We start from the raw sequence: 16,468 nt of genomic DNA on the forward strand, positions 1-16,468 counted from the left end.
TTACATCCCGGGGGAGAATACCTCATCCCAACAACCATGACATCCCCGGGGGTAAACACCCCATCCCAATAACCATGACATCCCCGGGGGTGAACACCCCATCCCAACAATCATGACATCCCCGGGGGTGAACACCCCATCCCAACAATCATGACATCCCCGGGGGTGAACACCCCATCCCAACAATCATTACATCCCCGGGGATGAACACCCCATCCCAACAACCATGACATCCCCGGGGGTGAAAACCACCTCCCAACAATCATGACATCCCCGGGGGTGAACACCCCATCCCAACAATCATGACATCCCCGGGGGTGAACACCCCATCCCAACAATCATGACATCCCCGGGGGTGAACACCCCATCCCAACAACCATAACATCCAGGGGGTGAACACCCCCTCTCAACAACCATGCCATCCCCGGGGGTGAACATCCCCTCCCAACAACTATGACATCCCCGGGGGTGAACACCCCATCCCAACAACCATGACATCCCCGGGGTTAACACCCCATCCCAACAACCATGACATCCCCGGGGGTGAACACCCCATCCCAACAACCATGACATCCCCGGGGTTAACACCCCATCCCAACAACCATGACATCCCCGGGGGTGAACACCCCATCCCAACAACCATGACATCCCCGGGGGTGAACACCCCATCCCAACAACCATGACATCCCCGGGGGTGAACACCCCATCCCAACAATCATGACATCCCCGAGGGTGAACACCCCATCCCAACAACCATGACATCCCCGGGGGTGAACACCTCATCCCAACAACCATGACATCCTGGGGGTTAACACCCCCTCCCAACAACCATGACTTCCCCAGGAGTGAATACCCCATCCCAACAACCATGACATCCCCGGGGGTGAACACCCCATTCCAACAACCATGACACCCCCGAGGGTGTCTGCACGGTCTTCTGCTGGAATGAAAAATATTTCTGCATTCCCTACTTTGCTGTTGTTTAGTGGGTTGCTGAACACCGACTCATACTGTTCTTTCAGGATTTCACTCATTTCCTGTTCATCGTCAGTATACGAGTCTCCTCTCAATAATGGTCCAATTCTACAGGTAGTTCTTAGCTTGGATTTTGCATAGGAATAGAAATATTTTGGGTTTCTTGCAATATCCTGTATGGCCTTTTGTTCCCTTTGTGCTTCTTCTGTGAGGTATGACATCCTAAGTTTTTGCTCTAATTCAGAGATTTCCCGGTTAAGACTATCTTTCCTCTGTTGGATGGTTTTAGTGTTTAGAAGGGGAATCCCCTTCCATTAGGACTTGAGGTGTCAAGTATTTTTCCGGGGTTGCTTCCCTTCTTCTTTTAATGCCACTAGGACCAGCTTCAGAGTCACTGGACTTCTGTCGCACAACATATCTGTTGTGGCCTGTACCTTTCGTTCCTTTGTGACTTCCCTAAAGTGTTTCACAACAGAGTCAGTGTAATAGTTACCAGCACGGCTTGCAATAGCTGTCTGAGGGTGATTTTCATCCATGAAGGTTTGCACTTCAAGCCACTTTGCACAGATTTCCTTAATCTTTGAAGTAGGCAACTTCTTCAATTTCTCTCTTCCCTCCTCCGAAGCAATTTCCTCAGGTGTGGCCTCTTGCTGTTGAAGTTGATCTAGCAGCTCATCAGTGGTTAGTTCTTCATTGTCCTCCTCCACCAACTCTTCCACATCCTCCCCACTAACCTCCAACCCCAAGCACTTCCCCAATGCCACAATTGATTCCTCAACTGGCATAGGATTCTCAGGGTTAGCCTCAAATCCTTCTGGCCACAGTTTCTTCCAAGCAGAGTTCAATGTCCTCTTAGTCACTTCCTCCCAAGCCTTACCTATAAGGTTTACACAATTGAGGATATTAAAGTGCTCTCTCCAAAACTCTCTTAGAGTCAATTGAGTTTCTGAGGTCATTACAAAGCACCTTTCAAACAGAGCTTTTGTGTGAAGTTTTTTGAAGTTTGCAATAACCTGCTGGTCAATGGGCTGCAGGAGAGGAGTGGTATTAGGAGGCAAAAACTTCACCTTAATGAAGCTCATGTCCCCACAAAGTCGCTCTGCCAAGTCTGTAGGATGACCAGGGGCATTGTCTAACACCAGGAGGCACTTAAGGTCTAATTTCTTTTCAGTTAGGTAATTTTTCACAGTGGGGGCAAATGCTTGGTGTAACCAGTCATAGAAAAAGTCCCTAGTGATCCATGCCTTATTGTTTGCCCTCCACAGCGCACACAAATTAGCCTTGAGGATATTCTTTTGCCTGAATGCTCTGGGAGTTTCAGAGTGATACACTAATAAAGGCTTCACTTTGCAATCACCACTAGCATTGGCACACATGAGAAGAGTAAGCCTGTCTTTCATAGGCTTATGTCCTGGGAGTGCCTTTTCCTCCTGAGTAATGTATGTCCTGCTTGGCTTTTCTTCCAAAACAGGCCTGTTTCATCACAATTAAACACTTGTTCAGGTTTCAGTCCTTCACTGTCTATGTACTCCTTAAATTCATGCACATATTTTTCAGCTGCTTTTTGGTCCGAACTGGCAGCCTCACCATGCCTTATCACACTATGTATGACACTATGCCTCTTAAATCTCTCAAACCAACCTTTGCTGGCCTTAAATTCACTCGCATCACAACTAGTTGCAGGCATTTTTCTAATTAAATCCTCGTGCAACTTCCTAGCCTTTTCACTTATGATCGCTTGAGAGATGCTATCTCCTGCTATCTGTTTTTCGTTTATCCACACCAATAACAGTCTCTCAACATCTTCTATCACTTGCGATCTCTGTTTCGAAAGCACAGTTAAACCTTTGGCAAGAACAGCTCCTTGATTGCCGCTCTCTTGGACACAGTAGTAGCGATGGTTGATTGGGGTTTACTATACAACCTGGCCAGCTCGGAGACATGCACTCCACTTTCATACTTAGCAATGATCTCTTTCTTCATCTCCATAGTAATTCTCACCCTTATTCCTGTAGGGTTGGCACTAGAAGCTTTCTTGGGGCCCATGGTCACTTATTTTTCAGGTGAAATCACTATAAAAAGGCTGTAATAATAAGAAATGTTCCGACTGTATGCTTGAATGTTACCGTGGAGGCTGGGTTGTAAACAATGCCACTGGCAGAACAAGGGAGGCTGGCTTAGGCCGCATGGACACGTCTCAGACGAATTGTGTTGAGCAAATTTTTTAGCGCTAGGTGAGGCAAAATTTTAGCGATAAAATGTATCGCTATGCGGATTTAACGCTATGCGATGCCAATGTTATGCGGGGGTCCACTGTATTGCTCAGTGCTGACGGCCCCGTTCAGGGCAGGAGAAATATTGGAGCTGGAACAGATACAGAGAACATTTACGGGTCACATTGAGCCAGTTAAGCACCTAAATTGCTGGGATCGCCTTCAAGTCTTGAACATGTATTCATTGGAGCAGAGGAGAGAGATATACATATGATAATATATATAGTACAGTGGACCCCCGGTTAACAAACTTTTTTCATTCCAGTAATATGTTCAGGTGCCAGTACTGACCGAATTTTTTCCCATAAGGAATATTGTGAAGTAGATTAGTCCATTTCAGACCCCCAAACATACACGTACAAACGCACTTACATAAATACACTTACATAATTGGTCGCATTTGGAGGTGATCGTTAAGCGGGGGTCCACTGTATCTGGAAAGTACTTGAGGGCCTGGTCCCAAATCTGCACACTGCCATGACAACATACTGGAGTGAGACATATGGGATGAAGTGTAAAATAAACCCAGTGAGGGGCAGGGGTGCAGTGGGGACAGTAAGGGAACACTGTATCAACATCCGAGATCCCAGACTATTCAACATCTTACCAGAAGATATCAGAAACACGGCTGGAACAAGTGTACAACCCTTCAAGAGGTAACTGGACAAGTATCTTCACCAGGTGCCAGATCACCCAGGCTGTGATGGATGTGTGGGGTAGCAGGCCTCCAGCAGCAACAGCCTGGTTGACCAAGCAAGCACCTGACGAGCCTGGCCAATGGCCGGGCACCGTAAGTAGTGAAACTCTCGAAACTTCAAAGATATATCAAAGGTAAAGGTAACAATGACAGCAGATGCAGGGAAATATGTAAAATTAACTGAATGTGGCTGTGAAAGTGATGGGTAAGTTATAAGATAAAAATAATGAAGGTGATAAAGAACTACCGTGAGGATGATTCAGGAGGATTATGAAGGTGTTAGATGATGTTGACGAGGATCAAGGAGGGACAGAGCTGGGGTCACTGTGAGAATATTGTGGGCGATCAAGGAGGAATGGATGGAGCTGGGGGTCACTGATGATGTTGAGAATCAAGGAGGAAGGGACGAAGGTGGGGGGAGGGGTTACTGCTGAGGTTTTAGTAAGTGAGGTAATTTTGATAAGTGAGGAGGAGGGGGGAGGATGGAGGAACAAAAGCTAAAAAGAGAAAAGACTAGGCAAGAATATATCCATGATGGTTGTAACTTGGAGAAAGATGATGGAAATAGTCATACTGGATGAAAACATAAAGTGAGCAAGAATGCTGGGAAGTAAATTTAACATGACCCCAGGATGACAGAGAAGGTAGGGAAGCCATGGTATAGGGAAGCAAAAAACAGGCAATTAAAAACGATGTTTTGTACTCTAAATTTCTAGCAGAGAAACCTAGCATTGTGTTGGTTTTACTTCCCGCGGATGCACATTTTCTGATGTATTTGAGAGCGTTGCTTATAATTATACCCTGATCCCTTTTTTGTTGTTAATTTGTTTTCAAACATTTTGCATTCATTGGGTACAATATGACCACCATGGGTTTAGCAATAAAATTTTCAGACTATTTTACACACAAAATGGTCATATGTGCAGCTACACATTTGAATTTCACTCTCTGCTGTCACTGTATTTTTTGGCACCTTTTATGAGTGATTGGAGCTACTGTGGAAAATTTGGGATTTTTCTAAATTCAGCATGTGTTAATTTCAATAATACAATAATTGTGTAACAAAACGTGATGCTTATTTGACCCTATCGAGAAATTTCGAGTGAGGAGGGGTGTAGAACAGTTGTTGAGTGATGTGACAGAGAAACACCATAATGAATTTAATGTGTGAACACTGGTTAAATTGTGCAATGTAATCAGGCATTCTTGAAGGTCATTTGGTGTATATCAACCTCAGTTCATAATTTAAAAATTGCTGACATGTTCCTGCTGAAGAATTAGGATAAATAATGTGGAAAACCCTTACAATTCGGCAAGAAGAATGGAAAAATAGAGGACACCGATTCTTCCTAGGAGCATACCTTAGTTAAGTGATGCTTACCCATAATGTACAATAGTCTTGCATTGGCCATAGTAAATTCAAACCGTAGTGGTAGCAACAGGGTATGTTTCAAAAAAATAATTATGATCCAGTAATTAAATGGTAAGTGGTAATACAAATTTCCTTTCTAATAACACTATTATAATTTATGTGCAATAATTATATTCTGCTTGCCCAGCAAGCCTAATCATATACAGTCCACACAACTTTAATTTACCGGAGTAGCTGGTTTTAATATTGTAATTATTAATTTAATGTCAGGTCTAGCTTTTCATGAGTGGTAGGGAGTGGGCATCGAGGGACTGACAGTTCGGCAACCTGCTGTGACTTAGTCCCACTTACCTCACCCATATTACTTGCAGGAAATAATTCAGGTAATACCCTGTAAACCTCCTGCAGGTAATTGCTCACATAATAATTCACAGTTACACCACTGAGGGTATTGGAAACTATGCAAGCTGTTCCATGAGGCTGGGAAGGGGGTCAGTATCTTTGGTCATAGAGCATGTGAACAAGCCAGTTAGGAGAATTTGGTTCTCATTTCCATATATATAAGTGTTGAAAATTTGAAGCAAATTGGATGAGGCATCCTTTGGTTATGAGTGAAATAATATAAAAAAGTTGAAGAAAAAATCTGGCAGCCTCTTAAAGACACCTTTTCAAGGATACCTAATTACACCATGAATAATGCAGTACTCACACATAGTCGACTAGTGTATGCTAATAATTCATGGGGGTGGAACAAGAGCTGGAGGCCTTTCACTTCTGAACATAACCTTCATCATAAGTTATTGGATAAAATAATTTACACAGACAACTCAAACTTTCTTAAGGTGTGAGGTCCTAAATAACAGAGTAGAGTATTATTATTGGGACTTACATTTGATGGACATAACATAGAACAAATATAGACAACTGGTACATTAACATCAGTGAGCTTCATTCTCCCCATTACACCACCTAGCATAACAGGGGTGCCCAGTGAGCCCACCTGGTGCCAAAACACTGTCTTAACCTTGGACCTCGCAGCTTGAGGTAGCATTTCTACATCAACTATCTAATTGCCCAGCATCTGATGGGGGTCCTGTTCAAGAATCGAAAGGCCTCTAGCTCTTTTTTTCCATTCTCTGTGGTTATTTGCACAACCCACAAATAAGTTGAATAATATAAATTACCCAAGAGTGTAGCAGAGACCTCAGTGCTTACTCTCCTTATGTACAGTGGACCCTCCCTTTTCATCATTAATCCGTTCCAGAGAGTCTAATGAAATGTGAAATTGACGAAAACTGAAACCATTTTCCCGATAAGAAATAATGTAAATCCAATTAATCCGTTGCAGACTCCCCAAAATATTAATAATAAATATTTTTTTAGAAATTAAATATAGATATACATACAGAAAAGAATGACAGATATATTATAAAGCATTAATAACATGTATAAATGAACATTTAACATCACACTTACCTTTACTTTAGACTCTTGTTGGTGTATGGAAGACAGGGAGGAGAGGAGAGGGAGGACTGATTATTGTTTGGGAGGGGAATCCTCTTCCATAAAGACTTCAGGTACCAAATCCTTATCTTGGGTTACTTCCCTTCTATTTTTTTTTAATGGCACTAGCACCAGCTTAAGAGTCACTGGACCTCTGTTGTACAAGAAAACAGTCCAGAGAGCTCTTGCAGCTCTACCCTCTACCACAATCATTACCACCCTCTACCACCATCACTACCACCCTCTACCTCCATCACAACCACTACCACCCTCTACCACCATCACAACCACTACCATCCTCTGCCACCATCACTACCACCCTCTACACCATCACTACCACCCCCTAACACCATCACTACCACCCTCTAACACCATCACTACCACCCTCTACCACCATCACTACCACCCTCTTCCACCATCACAACCACTACCACCCTCTACCATCAGTACCACCATCACAACCACTACCACCCTTTACCACCATTACAACCACCATCACCCTCTACCACCATCACAACCACTACCACCCTCTACCACCATTACAACCACTACTACCCTCTATCACCATCACCACCACCCTCTACCACCATCACTACCACCCTCTACCGCTATCACTACCACCGTCTACCACCACCACTTTCGTATTTTTCTACAATCTTTTTCTATCGTATTTCTCACCTTCTTTACCAAAGGACTGGCACTAGCAGATTTCTTTGGGCCCATTTGGCTTATTTAGCAGTTATGCAGAATAAACAAGTGCAAAAAACAATGAATTATTATGAAATGTTTCCTATGACCTCGCAGGATAATGTTCACTCACCGAGAAACAAAGCGACACTGCCTGAGAATGAATGTGTGGGAGGTTGTGTGCGTGCTGGCATACTCAGACATGTTCTGTTCCACCGGTGAGAATGGAGGAAAGTAACGAAAACTTAGCCCATATTTTTGTGAAAAAAGTCAGTGATAACTGAGGTTCATGAAAACAGAGCCCAATGAAAAGGGAGGGTCTACTATGGAAAATTTAAAAATTACCTGGATGAATCTCATAAGATACGTACCAGTAAATGGTAACAAAGATAATTATTCTTTATCAAGGTTACAGAGACATGTAGGAATTTTAGGACATTCTAGGTCGCAAAAAATGACCCCCTTCAATACCTACTCCACTCTTTCTATCTCCACAAGCCAGTCTGGACCTATATTAATTTTAAATGAAATATACATCACCAGGAATTCTGGTACAACATTAATATAAATATGTGGACTGTATGTTAATTTTATTAAATGACTACATATACAATGAAGGAGAATTTATAATAATAACACTCACCAATTTGTCTGGAGATTACTTGGTGTGTCATACACAAACCCCTGCCTAAAATATGAAGAAAATACTGGCCAGAATTTCAACATAAATATAGACATCGCTCAAATGGGGTAATTTTATCCTGTTTCCATCTAATTATGGAGTCCTGTCCAGTCGCCTAATTCTCACATTCTGCAGGACTGCAAATCCAACAATTTCAGCTCCTATTTGAGAGGTTTTAAGCACAATATAACCTCTAGAGCAACGAAAATTCTTCCAATTTTCACTAACGTTTCTCTTGCCTAGTTCAAAGCAATGGTGTCTCTCCCCAGCGACGCTAACCCACCGTCGCTGGTTCTTTATTTATTTACAAATTAATTTTTATTACCTACAATATATTCCATCAATTTACATACAAAATACACTGTATTTTTGGAAAATATACAGTATTTTCCACATCTACTGTATGTGCCTTGAAATTGGCAGGCAGAAATTTAAATAAATACATGTTTTAATCCTGCCATTTAGATTTGTTTAAATTTTCCATCTACTCATTATCATTATTATTGGTACAATTAATTTCATTATTATTATTATTTGTTACTCTATGTACTGATCATATGTACGTTTTGAATAATTCTAATTGTCAAACTTTAAAGATAAAACTTTATGGCTGCATATTTATATATATGCGTGTATTGGATTACATGTGTATATTTAACATTAATTGTAATGTTTGTGTATCAACAGCAACGGAAGGTTGTGGTTGCGTTGTACGACTACAATGCCACGGATCCTGGGGACCTCTCCTTACGGAAAGTGAGTACACTTAGTCATTGCTCACTTCATACTTTTAAAATTCTGCTTAGTGGCAGTAGAAGATTTAAAGGTCGAGGGAAGTTATACAGTATTATGAATAAATTAACAATGAAGTCAGAATTGAATTAAATTCAGAAAACTCCATCCATGTAATAGGGTTGAGTTTGTAATGATCTCTGGGTTTCCACAGCATGACGAGCTGGAGGTGATTGAAGACACACAGGAACACTGGTGGAAGATGAGGAACATACAAACAGGGTAAGTTTGCCTACTAATACTGTTTTGTATGTATTGTAAACATTAGCAACTTGTTTGATGGAAAATACGTTTGATAGAGAATGTGTTTGACGGAACCACAGCATTCCAACACTAAGGAGAAGGATAGACAAATAAGCCACACATAAGAAAAAGAAACTTATGATGACTTGGACCAGTAACTAATTAATTGTCCAAGTTGGATCGAAACATCTTAATTTTCTTTCTCCTACATGCTGATTATTTGTGTCTTGTTCCAATAACATGCATTATTGTACCTTCTTATTCTTAATTAAGGAGAGGATTAACATCTCCTTACCCGTTTCTTCACCGTTATTGAGCTTCATAAATTTTCTGCTAACTTGGTTGACCAGGCTAGCACCCGATGAGCCTGGTCCATAGCCAGGCCCCGGGAGTAGAAACTTGAAACTCATCAAAGGTTTACCACTCCATTTGTTATATCTACTAATTTATTATATATGACATCTTCATTTGTTATTTACATGATTTTTTTAATACAGTAGTACTTTATTCTCATCAGTTAATACAGTACTTTATTCTCATCAGTTAAAAGCTATGACTCCTCCTTCACAGCTATAATTCAAATTTTAAATAAAGGGAAACTCACAATACATTAAGTATGGTGCAGGCTGCGAATTGTTATTTCCCCCCTAACACTAGGTACACTATTACAGATAATTCTTGATTAATACATTGAATTAATATATATTTATACAATATGGAATCTGTTGAGTAACCTTTAATTGTAATTAAATAGTAATCTAAAGCCAAGACAACAGTGTGTTAAGTGTTTACAATAAGGCAAACATAATTCATGGCTTCATATCAAGAAGGAGGGGTGTTAATAATAATAATAATAATAATAATATCTTTATTTTACTACAAGTACATGTACAGGGTATACAGTCCTAGCTGATTACAATGACATATTACTATATAGAAAGTCCCTTGTTATGCTCCGGAGGCATTTCGGGCAAATTAGGTCAGTGTCCCAGGATGCGACCCACACCAGTCGACTAACACCCAGGTACCCATTTTACTGATGGGGAACATAGACAACAGGTGGAAAGAAACGCGTTCAATGTTTCTACTCTGGCTGGGAATCGAACCCAGGCCCTCGCCGTGTGAACCGAGAGCGTTAACCACCAGGCCACCAGAGTCCCGTAATGATGCAGTTTAAAAACTGTAGTGTAAAGCACCCTTCTGGCAAGACAGTGATGGAGTGAATGATGGTGAAAGTTTTTCTTTTTCGGGCCACCCTGCCTTGGTGGGAATCGGCCAGTGTGATAATAAAAAAATAAATATATCAAGAAGTATAAATAACAGAAGTTCTCAGTTTATTCTTCATCTTTATGTACCGTTGGTAAGATCTAATTTACGTTATGACTATACTGTTCAGTTCTGGTCACCATCTTACAGAATGGACATTAATGTGCTTGAAACATACAGAGGAGGATGACAAAGTTGATTTCAACTGTATCAAAAAATTTTTTCATGATAGGCTGAGGGAACTGAATCTACACTCTTGAAAGGCATGGAATTAAGGGGAATATGATTAAGGTGTATAAATGGAAGATGGGAATAAATAAAGGGAAATATATGTATGTATATATATATGTATATATATATGTATATATATATATGTATATATATATGTATATATATATATGTATATATATATGTATATATATATGTATATATATACAGTGGACCCCCGGTTAACGATCACCTCCAAATGCGACCAATTATGTAAGTGTATTTATGTAAGTGCGTTTGTACGTGTATGTTTGGGGGTCTGAAATGGACTAATCTACTTCACAATATTCCTTATGGGAAAAAATTCGGTCAGTACTGGCACCTGAACATACTACTGGAATGAAAAAAGTTCGTTAACCGGGGGTCCACTGTATATATATATATATATATATACGTATATATATATAATGTATATATATATATAATATATATATATATATATATATATATATATATATATGTATATATATGTATATATATATATATGTAATTATATGTATATATATATAATATATATATATATATATATATTATTATTTTTTTTTTTTTTTTTTTTTTTTTTTTTTTTTTTTTTTTTCTTTTTATTATTATCACACCGGCCGATTCCCACCAAGGCAGGGTGGCCTGAAAAAGAAAAACTTTCACCATCATTCACTCCATCACTGTCTTGCCAGAAGGGTGCTTTACACTACAGTTTTTAAACTGCAACATTAACACCCCTCCTTCAGAGTGCAGGCACTGTACTTCCCATCTCCAGGACTCAAGTCCGGCCTGCCGGTTTCCCTGAATCCCTTCATAAATGTTACTTTGCTCACACTCCAACAGCACGTCAAGTATTAAAAACCATTTGTCTCCATTCACTCCTATCAAACACGCTCACGCATGCCTGCTGGAAGTCCAAGCCCCTCGCACACAAAACCTCCTTTACCCCCTCCCTCCAACCCTTCCTAGGCCGACCCCTACCCCGTATATATATATATATATATATATATATATATATATATATATATATATATATATATATATATATATATATATATATATATATATATATATATATACATATATATATATATGTCGTGCCGAATATGTAAAACTGGTCAGTTAGCAAGAACTCATTTAAAATGAAGTCCTTACAAAAATTTTCTCTTATACTTTTAAAAGTATATTTTTTTCATTAATGTTAATGTAAAAATTTTTAATTTTGCACCAAAAGAATCTTAGAAAACTTACCTAACCTTATTTTAACAAGAGCAATTTATTTTAGCCTAACCCAACTAAATATATTTTAGATTTGTTTACAGTAATTTAATACCAAACAAACACAGAGAAATATATTTTTTCGTTAGGTTCAAAATGATTTTGGCGAAATTATTGCATACACAAATTTTCACTTGTCCTATACGGAAAGATGAGCGTTGCTATTTAACCCTTTGAGGGTCGACAGGCCCTCTCCGAAACTCGTTCTCAGGGTCGGCCAAATTTAAAAAAAAAAAAAATTATTTTCTCTTATGAAAAGATAGAGAATCTTTTCCCGATCATAAAGACACCAAAAGTTTGAAATTTGATAGAAAACTTACGGAATTATGCTCTCGCAAAGTTAGCGGTCTCGGCGATGTTTATGCAAAGGCGATTTTGCCCACTTTGAGCCCCATTTTCGGCCAATTTCACTGTACTAGTCGACAAAAAACATGAATATTTCGCTAGAACTCCATTTTTTCTATCGAATGGGTGCACGAAACCACCCATTTATGAAACTCAACTACCCAGTACAGTGGTCAGAATTTAGCAATTTTGCCAATTTCACACAAATTTCAAAAGATGCCAATTTCCGAATAGGGTCCAGAATAAACAAGAAAGACATTCCTGGCACTAAAATGACATTTCCTCTAGTCATTAGTCACGTCTCAAGGCCCCTCTTATATTCTTTTGCTTTCCACTTTGAATTTTTATTTTCACAAAAAATATAAGATTTACTGTTATGCAGACTACTGCATCAGTGTAAAAAATGGTATAAATATTATTGGTGCACTTGTGAAAGAATATTAGACTCACCAGTTGACGTGTATTGCACGCTTGGCACGATTTGTTTACTTTTGAAGTTTGGTAAAAATCGAACATTTCTGCTACTTTGAGCTCAATTTCAAGGCACCTTTCATTGTAAAACTAGTCAAAATCATCTCAATTTCTGTAATATGTCTTCCATTCTATAAAATGAGACCACGAAAACTAGAATACAACAATAAATACCATACGAAAATACACTGCAAAGTCGCTGATTTATTCAAAAAAATTGGTCAAAGTTTTTTTTTTCTCATTATGCACTGTGTGCTGCAGGATTTTTTTTATACTGTGCACACTGACCACATAGACCCATTGTTTCATATGAAGGCCTACCAGCTTTCTCCCACTAGATTTGAGGCCGCTAGAATTTATGAGTACTAGTACGTCAAAAACCCCTACGCGTAAGACGTACTAGTACGACCAAAACCCTCAAAGGGTTAAGCCAAGATCACAAGTTCTGCCTATTCGGCACGATATATATATATATATATATATATATATATATATATATACAATGTATATATATATATATATATATATATATATATATATATATATATATATATATATATATATATATATATATATATTTCAACAAGTCGGCCGTCTCCCACCGAGGCAGGGTGACCCAAAAAAAAGAAAGAAAATCCCCAAAAAGAAAATACTTTCATCATCATTCAACACTTTCACCACACTCACACATTATCACTGCTTTTGCAGAGGTGCTCAGAATACAACAGTTTAGAAGCATATACGTATAAAGATACACAACATATCCCTCCAAACTGCCAATATCCCAAACCCCTCCTTTAAAGTGCAGGCATTGTACTTCCCATTTCCAGGACTCAAGTCCGACTATATGAAAATAACCGGTTTCCCTGAATCCCTTCACTAAATATTACCCTGCTCACACTCCAACAGATCGTCAGGTCCCAAGTATCATTCGTCTCCATTCACTCCTATCTAACACGCCCACGCACGCCCGCTGGAAGTCCAAGCCCCTCGCCCACAAAACCTCCTTTACCCCCTCTTTCCAACCCTTTCGAGGACGACCCCTACCCCTCTTTCCTTCCCCTATAGATTTATATGCTTTCCATGTCATTCTACTTTGATCCATTCTCTCTAAATGACCAAACCACCTCAACAACCCCTCTTCTGCCCTCTGACTAATGCTTTTATTAACTCCACACCTTCTCCTAATTTCCACACTCCGAATTTTCTGCATAATATTTACACCACACATTGCCCTTAAACAGGACATCTCCACTGCCTCCAACCGTCTCCTCGCTGCTGCATTTACCACCCAAGCTTCACATCCATATAAGAGTGTTGGTACTACAGTGGACCCCCGGTTAACGAACTTTTTTCATTCCAGTAGTATGTTCAGGTGCCAGTACTGACCGAATTTTTTCCCATAAGCAATATTGTGAAGTAGATTAGTCCATTTCAGACCCCCAAACATACACGTACAAACGCACTTACATAAATACACTTACATAATTGGTCGCATTTGGAGGTGATCGTTAAGCGGGGGTCCACTGTACTATACTTTCATACATTCCCTTCTTTGCCTCCATAGATAACGTTTTTTGACTCCACATATATCTCAACGCACCACTCACCTTTTTTCCCTCATCAATTCTATGATTAACCTCATCCTTCATAAATCCATCCGCTGACACGTCAACTCCCAAGTATCTGAAAACATTCACTTCTTCCATACTCCTCCTCCCCAATTTGATATCCAATTTTTCTTTATCTAAATCATTTGATACCCTCATCACCTTACTCTTTTCTATGTTCACTTTCAACTTTCTACCTTTACACACATTCTCAAACTCATCCACTAACCTTTGCAATTTTTCTTTAGAATCTCCCATAAGCACAGTATCATCTGCAAAAAGTAACTGTGTCAATTCCCATTTTGAATTTGATTCCCCGTAATTTAATCCCACCCCTCTCCCGAACACCCTAGCATTTACTTCTTTTACAACCCCATCTATAAATATATTAAACAACCATGGTGACATTACACATCCCTGTCTAAGACCTACTTTTACCGGGAAGTATTCTCCCTCTCTTCTACACACCCTAACCTGGGCCTCACTATCCTCATAAAAGCTCTTTACAGCATTTAGTAACTTACCACCTATTCCATAAACTTGCAACATCTGCCACATTGCTCCTCTATCCACTCTATCATATGCCTTTTCTAAATCCATAAATGCAATAAAAACTTCCCTACCTTTATCTAAATACTGTTCACATATATGCTTCAATGTAAACACTTGATCTACACATCCCCTACCCACTCTGAAGCCTCCTTGCTCATCCGCAATTCTACATTCTGTCTTACCTCTAATTCTTTCAATTATAACTCTACCGTATACTTTTCCTGGTATACTCAGTAAACTTATTCCTCTATAATTTTTACAATCTCTTTTGTCCCCTTTCTCTTTATATAAAGGGACTATACATGCTCTCTGCCAATCCCTAGGTACCTTCCCCTCTTTCATACATTTATTAAACAAAAGTACCAACCACTCCAACACTATATCCCCCCCTGCTTTTAACATTTCTGTCATGATCCCATCAGTTCCAGCTGCTTTACCCCCTTTCATTCTACGTAATGCCTCACGTACCTCCACCACACTTACATTATATATATATATATATATATATATATATATATATATATATATATATATATATATATATATATATATATATATATATATATATATATATATATATTTTCTTTCTTTTTTGGGTCACCCTGCCTCAGTGGGAGACGGCCGACTTGTTGAAAAAAAAAAAAAAAAAAAAAAAAAAATATATATATATATATATATATATATATATATATATATATATATATATATATATATATATATAAAAATACATTTACAGAAAAAAACATAAACATGAATACAATGACACAATGTATCAAAGATGATGAATTTCCTCCAGCTCCTCCGAGGCTGGACGTGAGCCAAGTATGCAGCAAGCATTTCCCCTCTGGATGGCGATGCTGAGGCGCTGGAACATGAAAGTGGCTGCCCTTGGGTCCCAGGTGGTGTCGATGAGTCTGGAACCCAATTCTTTAAGGAAACGTGTGGCATTTTTTCCCCATGATCCCAAGGTCTCTCTCTCTCTCTCTCTCTCTCTCTCTCTCTATATATATATATATATATATATATATATATATATATATATATATATATATATATATATATATATATATATATATATATATATATATATATATATATATTTATTATAAAGTTTTTCTTCTTCTCTTTTTTAGTAAAATGTCTACAGGAGAAGGGGTTACTAGCCCACTGCTCCCGGCATTTTAGTAGCCTCATACAACACGCATGGCTTACGGAGGAAAGATTCTTTTCCACTTCCCCATGGACAATAGAAGAAATAAAGAAGAACAAGAGCTATTTAGAAAAAGGAGAAAAACCTAGATGTATGTATATACATATGCATGTGCGTGTCTGTGAAGTGTGACCAAAGTGTAGGTAGGAGTAGCAAGATATCCCTGTTATCTAGCGTGTTTATGAGACAGAAAAAGAAACCAGCAATCCTACCATCATGCAAAACAGTTACAGGTTTCTGTTTCACAGTCATCTGGCAGGACG

The 16,468-nt window shown here is 39.0% G+C and overlaps 1 protein-coding gene across 7 annotated transcripts in view; it reads left to right on the plus strand.

Annotated features, from left to right (window-relative positions):
- Btk (tyrosine-protein kinase Btk29A) overlaps positions 1-16,468 on the plus strand; it is a 728,553-nt gene that overhangs the window by 553,769 nt on the left and 158,316 nt on the right. For all 7 annotated transcript variants that reach the window (XM_070084310.1, XM_070084315.1, XM_053773706.2 and 4 more), the window contains 2 exons: positions 8,877-8,945; positions 9,136-9,203. In XM_070084310.1, the coding sequence (XP_069940411.1) occupies positions 8,877-8,945; positions 9,136-9,203 (137 nt within the window). The remainder of the gene's footprint in view (positions 1-8,876; positions 8,946-9,135; positions 9,204-16,468) is intronic.

The sequence above is a fragment of the Cherax quadricarinatus genome, chromosome 12 (genome assembly GCF_038502225.1).
Source record: "Cherax quadricarinatus isolate ZL_2023a chromosome 12, ASM3850222v1, whole genome shotgun sequence".
In the NCBI taxonomy this organism is placed as follows: Eukaryota; Metazoa; Arthropoda; class Malacostraca; order Decapoda; family Parastacidae; genus Cherax; species Cherax quadricarinatus.